Raw genomic sequence first — 9014 nt, 5'->3', positions numbered from 1 at the left:
GGACCTCCTTCCCTGGGCTCCTGAGGCCCAGGGGAACGCGGTTCTACCGGGGCCACGCAAGGGCAGGCACGGTGCCATCGGGAACACCTCTGCCTGGAGCGGAAGCCTCACCTAAGGGAACGCTGGGCCTCTAGGCAGCAGCAGCGCGCCGTGCCCGTCCTCCACACTGTGCTGAACAAACACAAGGAGGCAGGCTGCGTGGAGATCTCAGGGAAAGGCAGTTCTCTAGTGTGAAGCTACTGCTTTCAGCTGGAGCCGAGCCAGTTCTTACAAAAATCCCCAGCAGCCCGTAACAATTGCACACAGTCACACCTCTACAGGCTCCGTGCTCACACAACCAAAGTAGGACAGCAGCAACCAAACAAATTTAAACTTCCTATTAACACAGCTACCTGCTAATTAATGATGAACCTGTTAAGTCAAAGCAACTGCTATTTAGTTTCCAATTCTTCAGGCTGCATGACAACGAGCCTATTAAAAGAACTTTAAACTACACGAGTGTAATTAAGGTAAAAAAGCATTGTCACACACTTCAGATTACGTTAATTTAAAAGAGATCTAATGCAACATTTTTGGTCTTTGTATTATTTCTTTCAAGCATCAAGGTAAAGTGAGAATGGGGATGCAAAAGATTTGGGTACAGGCAGAACAGACAGAAATATTGCCAGGACTCACGGAACAGAATACACTTCAGAAAACGCTGCCCACAGTTACTTTTATTCCCTCTTAAATAATTTCTAATAACAAAACTGTATACAAGAACACTCCTGTACAAGAATCCCTTGTATCTTCTCAACAATTTTTCTGGATATTCCAAAGGACTGCAAGGAAATGTCTCTTATTAAAAAAAAAAAAAAAAAAACACTAAATCACCTTCTGCATCTATCAAAATTCTCATTTGGGGAAAAAAAAGTGGCATAAAACTTTAATATTGGAAATAAGATGTTTTCTGTTCTTGAAGGATTCTTTTGATCACCAATAGAACAAAACTGTTTATATTAAAACGCCTTTAAAAATATCACAATATTGAAAAAGTCCCGCAACACTGCAATTTCACCCAATATAGCATTTTTGCAATAAATACGTAATACATCTGTCACTAGACTTACCTGTGATATAACATTAAAAATCTGTCTATGTGGTTGATTTTGGTTTATTCTATTTGAGGCAGGCTACAGCTCACTCTTCCTGAAGTCCAAAGTGGTGTAAGGCCAAACAGCTTTGATGTGAAAATGATGTGTTCTCTGCTGTGCGTACTAGACTGGCTCGACTGCACTGCCTTCGGATCAGAGCTAGCCAGTATTCACATACCTTGGAGCACAGGTAAAGACAGAACAGGTCTACCCACAAAAAAAAAGTCACATATGCAACATCCTTCAAAAATGCAGAGGTGTGAGGAAGGGTCATTAACTCCAGTCTTCCCCTCTAAATCAAGGCAAAGTATACTCTTTATGTGAGTTACTAATTAAAGTGCTCTATTGACTATCTGTTATTCTCTCAATCTGCCTCTAAGCAGTTGTTCAAGAATGTTAATCCAGCCAAATACTGAGTGTTAGGTCTTCAAAGCAAAGCAAAAGCTGTGTGCCTGCTTTGTGCAGGCAAAGCAAAATGCGTACCTACTATTTACAATATAGTTTTCAAAGAATCTCTTATTTCTTCTATCAAATAAAACCACCGTAATCAGTATTGTTCTCTAGCTACTGACAAAGTAGATTTATGTTCCATCTGCACCGTCGGAATTATTAACTAAAGCTCATCAAAAATAACATTCATGAGAAGAAGAACTATCACAAGGGAGTACACACCATGAATACTTCATTGTTATGCATTTGTATGCTGCAATTAATAAGACAGAGCAGCAATGCAAGCTTCTGCCATCAAGAGTATGCAATTTGAGACAAATGCAGAGAAAACAGGCCACACATTTTGAAAGATAAAACAAACACAAAAGGAATCACCTGAAAGAACAAATTACAAACCATCCTTCCTTGTTGGGTGATTTCATAATAGTCTCTGAAGTCAAGATTTGGAGGTAACATTATTTTGTAACCTAAGCTTCACTGTCAGGCAGATCTTCTCTCCCCACCTCAAAAGATTCTTTGCTGATTGACAATAGTTCGCGCAGCTCTTTGTTTTCAAGCTGCAAAATCAATATTTTTGCTGAAATAGAAATGAGCTAATTCACAATTAAAGGTCTATAATCTTTAAGTAGCCCCACTCCTCCACCACTGAATAAAACTGATGTTGTAACACATGCATTAACACGGTGCTAGCAAGAGGGAAACCACATCATTTGAAGCATATCTTTAACTTCTCTCTAAGATGCTTGAAATATCAATAACTTGAAAATAAACGGACCCCATTCCTTACTTCCCAACCCCACCCACCCTTGTCCCAATTTGATTGTTATAAATCCTTGACACACACAAAGAAACCCCAGAGCAGATCTAGAGACTCCAAAACTTTGATCTATCTCTTAGCAATTATATTGGTTCTTACCTCCAGCTGAGCCAGCTTCTCCCGAACTTTAAAGAACTGATCATCATCGACTTGTATAGCTTTTCTCATCACTTCTCCCATCTCACATATTCTATCTATCTGACTTTCAATCTCCTGAAAGACACGAAAAATAATACATTCAATATGTTCAGGCAAAAGCAGTAGCAATTTATTCCTTGCAAGTAAACTACTTTCATCTTCTTAGTTTTGGACTATTTTCGATTTTAATCCTTTCCTTCCAGGAACCTGCAATCCTTTCTAACCTATACAACATTTCAAGACATGTACCGCATTGTCCACTACTATCAGTCATCAATGAAAGCAGTGAATAGAATAACATCAGTCAGCAAGACAGAAGGCACCCTTACATGCCAACATGGAAGTCATTTGAAGTGTGAGAAGGACAGAGACAATAGATTCAGGTGAACAGAATTAGTGTGCGGCAAGTTTCACATTGTTGGGTTAGGAAAGCCTGTCTGAATTTTTAAGAACATCTAATATAAAAGCAAGTAAGACTTCAAGACTAAATTAAAAAATGAAGTAAACAGTCTCATCTAAGAAGGAAGAGAAAAAAAAAAAAGGAAGCCAAGCAAAAGACCAGAGTCTACTGGAATGTTTTTTTAACAGAATCCGTCTAGAAATAGTTCTAATCCTTTGGAAGATGCATTTTGTTGAAGGTCAGAAACACACATTAATGAACACAGAAAAATTCCAATATGTAATACAGTATTAGTTCCCGTCCGAAGAACATTCCATTTCAACATATCATATTTAAGGAGGAACTCAAATATGTAAACACAAAAATATCAGTAATTCACAAGAAGTGAAGATTTTGCTTAGATGTTGAAACAATCTTGGGATATTCCATCATAGTGTAAGAGGTTACTCCAGTCTTTTCATCTTGGTATTACTGTGGCACTACCATGATGCAAAAACAGTGCCTGAGAACACTGACAGAAGCTTTGCTCAAATATTAAGTCTTGATGGACAGAGTAATTGTGTACCTAAGCAAGCAATGGAAACAAGACCTACTACACTACTTAACTTCAGAAGACTTAAGCAACACAAAACAGAGAAGAAATGAATTGCCAGATATCACTACAAAGAATTTGACAGAATCCAACTGCAATTAAAAAAAAAAAAAAAGAAATCTTAGGTTGAACCAGCTTGCTTATTCTCTAATCACGTAAACATGCATTTTAACAACTCCCTAAATTAATAAGCCTTAATCAGATAGCTAATGTATTGTACTATTATTTGGCACCTAAATGTAAACCAACAGTTTACAGTAACCAACAGTTATCAGTAGCCACCTTGCACCGCTGAAGTCAAGACATGGACAAAGGTACACTTTTAGTCTGTTGCACTGAGTAAAAAGCAAGTGGAAGTGATGATTTCTTAAGACCTAAACATATGGCAGCTAACAGAGATTTTGGAGGTTCTTCTTCCTTTGTTACAACTATTGAACAATAACAACTCTGATGCGTGTGCTTCTCTAAAGTGGCAACAAAGACATTAAGGTTTAATCCATGGTATGTACCGTCTAGTGTACAGACAACGAGCCTTCAACTGGGCCACAAAAGGCTTACGCCTTTCAGTGTCCTTTGTGACATCTGTCACAACTTTTATGCTGTAAAAAGAATAGAGAAAAAAATACCAAAAGAGACAAAGAGTTTCAGAAAACGTGTTTTGGAGCAGACACGTTCCATGCAAGGAGCAGAAAGTTTTATGAAAGCACGCAAGAAAAAGTGAACAAGTTTCTCGTGCCCTCTTCTGTCCCCGTTCCCACCTTACCACAGAATTAGCCTGATGAACTTTCAAGACCGGTTCCGCATCTTCGCCTTTTCTCCCTTGCATTAATTGTAACATCTGCTTTCTGTATTTGCTCATGATGAGCTCTAACGCGTCTTGGTGCTCCTCCAGCGAGATCCACAGCGCTGCAAAACACAGCACGGCGTTGCCGCGGGCTGACAGCAGCTCCCCACAACGAGGACGGCCGACGCCCAGGGGTCCCCAGTGCCGGCCGCTCGCCGGACTCCCGCTGCCTCCTCGCGGCCCTGGGGGGCCGGCCGCGGGGCCTCCCCCCCCGGCCAGCCGAGGCCGAACCGCCGCGCTCCCGGGCCCCCCGCCCGCCCGCCCGCCCCCCGGGCCCCCCGCCCGCCGCCCCGCAGCTTCCCCACCCCCCCCCCCACCCCAGCCCCCCGGCCAGGCTCACCCCGGTTCTCCCGGCGCAGGTCGCGGATCTGCGTGTTCTCCTGGGACAGGAGCGCGTGTGGCCGCAGCCGGGACGCGTCCGCCCGATCCGCCGGAGCGCCCCGGCCCGGCCGAGCCGCCGCTGTGGGTCCTGCCGCCCCGCCGGCCGCGCTCACCTTCTCGGCCGGCGCCGCGCCCGCCTCCCTCATGGCGGCCACGCGCTGGTGCAGCACGGCGGACTGGTCGATGAGCGACTCGGCCGCGGTGTCGTGCTCCTTCAGCCGCTCCAGCAGCGTCTTGGCGTCCGTGAGGATCTTCTCGATGGTGCAGCTCATGGCGCGCGCCGAGGCGAGCCGCGCTCCTCACCCCCGCGGCGGCGGCCCCATGCCCGCCGCCGGGAGCGGGCACGTGCGAGCCCGGCCGCCGCGCACCGCCCGCGGGCCCCGCCGCCGCTTCCGGGCCGCCCGCCCCGCGCCGCCGAGGAGCAGGCGCGGCCCCGCCCGGGAGCGCCGCCTCAGCCGCTGCCGCCCCCTGGCGGCCGCGCACGGGCAGGCCGGGAGCGCAGCGCGCCGCCCCCTGGCGGTTCTGCCGGGGGGGGGGGGGGGGGGAGCGGGGCGCAGACACAACGGTAACGGCCTTCGGGGCCGGCGCGCCTCAGGCTGGCGGCTTCGGCCTCGCAGCGCGCCTCGGTTTGCAGGGCCCGGTGCTGCGGGTGTTCTCCGTGCCGGGACGCTGCGGGCAAGCTGGTCTCAAGGGTTCTTGCTTCCGAACGCCGTGACCCGAGGCTCACGACGTCGCTTTCAGACGGCAAGGAAGCCCGGGTGGAAGACCTCTGGCGGGGGGCTTCGCGTGAAATGAAAGCCGCTCTGTGCAGAGCGCTGTGTTTGCGGGAGGGCGGCCGTCCCTGACCCGAGGGCGGTCCCGGTTATCTTTTTAAATACTCCCTTAAGCGGTGTGTGATAAATTCTGAGCTGAGGGCTGCTGAGCTGTCTTCTTATCTAATATTCTTGTTTGTCCCTTTTAACAGTAAACATCCTCTACTCAAGTTAAAATAACAAGCTTTGTAATGCTGACTTGGTTCTTTGTTACTTATTTGCTAACTAAAACTACTGTTAAAGATCTGTGATGTCCTTGATGCAAAACGTAACCTTGTGCCTTTTTTTTTTTTTTAATTAACTTGTTTAATATTACCAACTTTATTGTCAGTGTTTTCAACAATAATGTTTTAGCAGGACTCCTGCTACCTTGAGTCATCTTTCAAGTTTACATCCTCTTTGAGACAGACCCAAGAGAAACATTTACGATGCTTTATCAAATAAAAGGTTCCGTATGATCCCAGAGATAATCAAGCGGAGTGAAGAAGTGCTGAATAAGATAATTTTATATAAACAACAATTTCATAGCACTCATACAATCCAGAATCGAATAGAGTAAGCAGATGTGTTGGGACTATTTCATCAGACTCTGATTAATTAGTAATGTACAAGAGATGCATTTTGTAAATTTGGGCAATGTAATGCTTCTTTATACTAATTACTGCGGAAGTAAAGGTCTAGACCATGCTTTATTGCGTGTTTTCCCTTCTAGACCTTCCTATTTTTCTTCCTATTAAAGACTAGTAAAAAGTTTAGACTAGTTGTTTTCAGAGTTTCTTTTTCACAATGGGTGATTTGTGAACATTTGGAAAACTTAAACTATTTTCTGTATAATTCTGGTTATGGAACCAGTGGGCAAAAGCTTGATCTGGCCTAAGATGGACGTGACATCCCTAAGCTGCAGCCAATGCTCATTCCTCGTTCCTCTGTCTGTCCCTGCGCTTACATCCTCAAATGACCCCACCCATGCAGTTCAGCACCTGCTGTTGCTTTGCTCTGCCTATTCTTCCAGCTTCATGGCTGCCTTTAAAGCTTCTGCCGGTACGTCAATTTTCTCAGTGCCTATGAGCAGCCACACAGGAATAGCTGTTACACTTACATGGAATGATATATATGTACCAGTTGAGTATCTTCCCTGCCTTTCACCGTATTCAACGTGACACCAAATATGCAATCTCTAAGGTTCTAATTCTGTTTTACAGGAGGCAGGCCCTCAACACACTGTTCAGAAATGTAGCACTAGAAATTCCAATTCACATCTAGTAGATCTAGTAGGAAATCGGCTAAAGAAACAACCTGTCCTATGCTGCATGAATGATTGTTGCACCGCAGCAGAAGCTGCACCTATATTGTATGTGTCAATATCTGCTTTTGGCCTCTTCTGTTACTTGCATTTCTACTTGCCTTTGGGCAGCGTTTTATGATTTAAAAACTCAGTTTTCCTAGGCTTCAGAGATAACATCCTGGCCTTTCGTGCCGAGTGGAGACAAGCACGGGAGACGAAAGCGTCAGCACTGCTGCATCAGACTTACACTTCAGGATTGGTGCAGTCCCTCCATGGGATTCTGACTGCTTGAAATAAAATTGAAGAATGGGAAGAAGATGGAGTCTACTACACTACCACCACAGAGCACTTAGTCATGTGTTCTCACTCAAGGATGTGGCTCACTCCCTCTTCAGCAAATCTTTTAACACGATCATTTGTTCAGCTTCCAAAGGACAGTAGAACGAGCTAGTGTGGCGCCAGGACACAGATCAGATCTCAGTAGGACAAAGCTCCTTGATTTAAATGCTGGGAATGCTTGTCACCAGAACTTCTAGTATGTAGCAACAGCGCTTAAACAAATCAACGGATGAGCATTTTCAGAGTAGTGGTGTCTTTTAATTTCTTTGGCTTATCACATCAGTTCTGTATAAACTGAAGAGAATGTATAAATTTGGCCTCTCAAACATTTTAGTGTTTAACTTTAATTCGATTAAACACTTATGTATGTGTACAAAGTGAAAAATGAGGTTACTAGAGGTTAATGCTTTAATGCTTTTAATAACTCTTAACCACATGGCTGTATTTTGTCAAACAGAACATGGATTTGTTCTAGCAGGAAAAGTATATGCTAGATAGGAGATACTAAAGCTCTCCAAAACAGCAAAGCTGCTACATAACCAAAAACATTTCTAGGCCATCTTGGAAAAATCATAAGCAGTATTTCAGGGATAAAATAGATAACGTTTCTGAGTATAGTTCATTAGGAGACTCCTGCTCACAGTAGGAGAATCAAAAAGGGAAAGACTCTAGACAGACCAGAAGCACGGAAAGAGTGATTAAAGGGACTGATAATAGCACAGAATCCTCAGCACAACATAATGTCTAAATCTGGGATGAGTTCAGGCATTGGTCCTGAGGATGTTAAAACAATTTGCACTAGGTAATGCCCTTAACTTACCCAGAAACTGGCAATGGAGTAAATGACAGATAAAAATGCACAGAGGAAGTGACCAGTAGGAAAAGGCAACATCTGTGACAGAGATTCAGGGGCATCTAAATGCTGGAAATATATAAATAAAAGACAATTTTTTAGGAGAATTCTTGAGTTTGGGGTAAAATCATATTAGTCATGAGTGTGATCAGCATGGTTCAACAAATGTTGGCCAAGTCTCTGAAAGCACGAGTCACATAGTAATGCAGCAGAGACTGGCTTTTCCAAAGCTAAAAGTGATATTCCTCATTTCCATTACAAGTCCTTCTTTGACAAATTTGGTGTCTAACTGTCACATAATTCAGCAGTTACAGCTTGCTTAAAAAGCAAAGCAGACTTGTCTCACACACTCCAACAGTTTTATTGTTTGCTTTTAAAAGTAAGCGATGGTGTTAACATATTAATCATCATCTACTGTCACAGCTTCACCAGTATTGCTCTCAACAAAATCTGTAGCACAGAGACTCATAGACCAGGAGGCGAAGTGAATCCTCTTTTTGTACTTCCTAGCTTATACTTCAAGGTGGATTACTGTTGTGTAAAACAGACATTCTGTGGCGAGATATTACCACGAAGCTCGGTCTCATAGTTCATCTTAATTTTCCTGCTTTGATAAATCTGAAGAGTCACCCATTGCACCATAGCATTTACATTTATGAGTCTAATATTCTTTTTACTATTAAAACAAATGTCCATCAGATGGAATGCAGCTTGGAAGAAAGGGAAAATACTATCATCGATAAACTGATATAACCAACTATTTTAGTCTCTCAGAGGCAAGACTCCTCTGCTGATAAAATGCTGACTAATGGATTCCACAATAATTCCTTTGTAACGCTTAATACACCGAGTGTCAAGATACTGTCCTTTGTGCAAATCAGGTCCAGGACTTGGCTTCTCTTTGCTGACCTGCAAAGATGTGCAATGACTTAAGAATCTCAATGTGTAAAGTTACATTTGCAAGTGTTCT

General features: G+C 43.9%; 1 protein-coding gene across 2 annotated transcripts; it reads right to left on the bottom strand.

Moving 5' to 3' along the window:
* Positions 1-700: 700 nt before the first annotated feature.
* SIKE1 (suppressor of IKBKE 1) lies at positions 701-5164 on the bottom strand. 2 transcript variants are annotated; one of them, XM_080568781.1, is made up of 4 exons: positions 4715-5164; positions 4294-4436; positions 2500-2613; positions 701-2160 (listed from the first exon to the last, which is right to left on the bottom strand). In XM_080568781.1, exons 1-4 carry the CDS (start codon positions 5025-5027, stop codon positions 2149-2151), a joined length of 582 nt encoding a protein of 193 aa, XP_080424907.1. In that variant the 5' UTR covers positions 5028-5164; the 3' UTR covers positions 701-2148. The 2 variants fall into 2 exon arrangements, with proteins under 2 accessions (XP_080424907.1, XP_080424906.1); XM_080568780.1 differs by having other exon boundaries at positions 701-2140; positions 4715-5159.
* Positions 5165-9014: the final 3850 nt, after the last annotated feature.

The sequence above is a fragment of the Anser brachyrhynchus genome (genome assembly GCF_964034855.1).
Source record: "Anser brachyrhynchus genome assembly, chromosome: 27".
Lineage (NCBI taxonomy): Eukaryota > Metazoa > Chordata > Aves > Anseriformes > Anatidae > Anser > Anser brachyrhynchus.
Note: the sequence above shows the minus strand (reverse complement) of the source record. Positions and strands in the feature narration are given on the sequence as shown.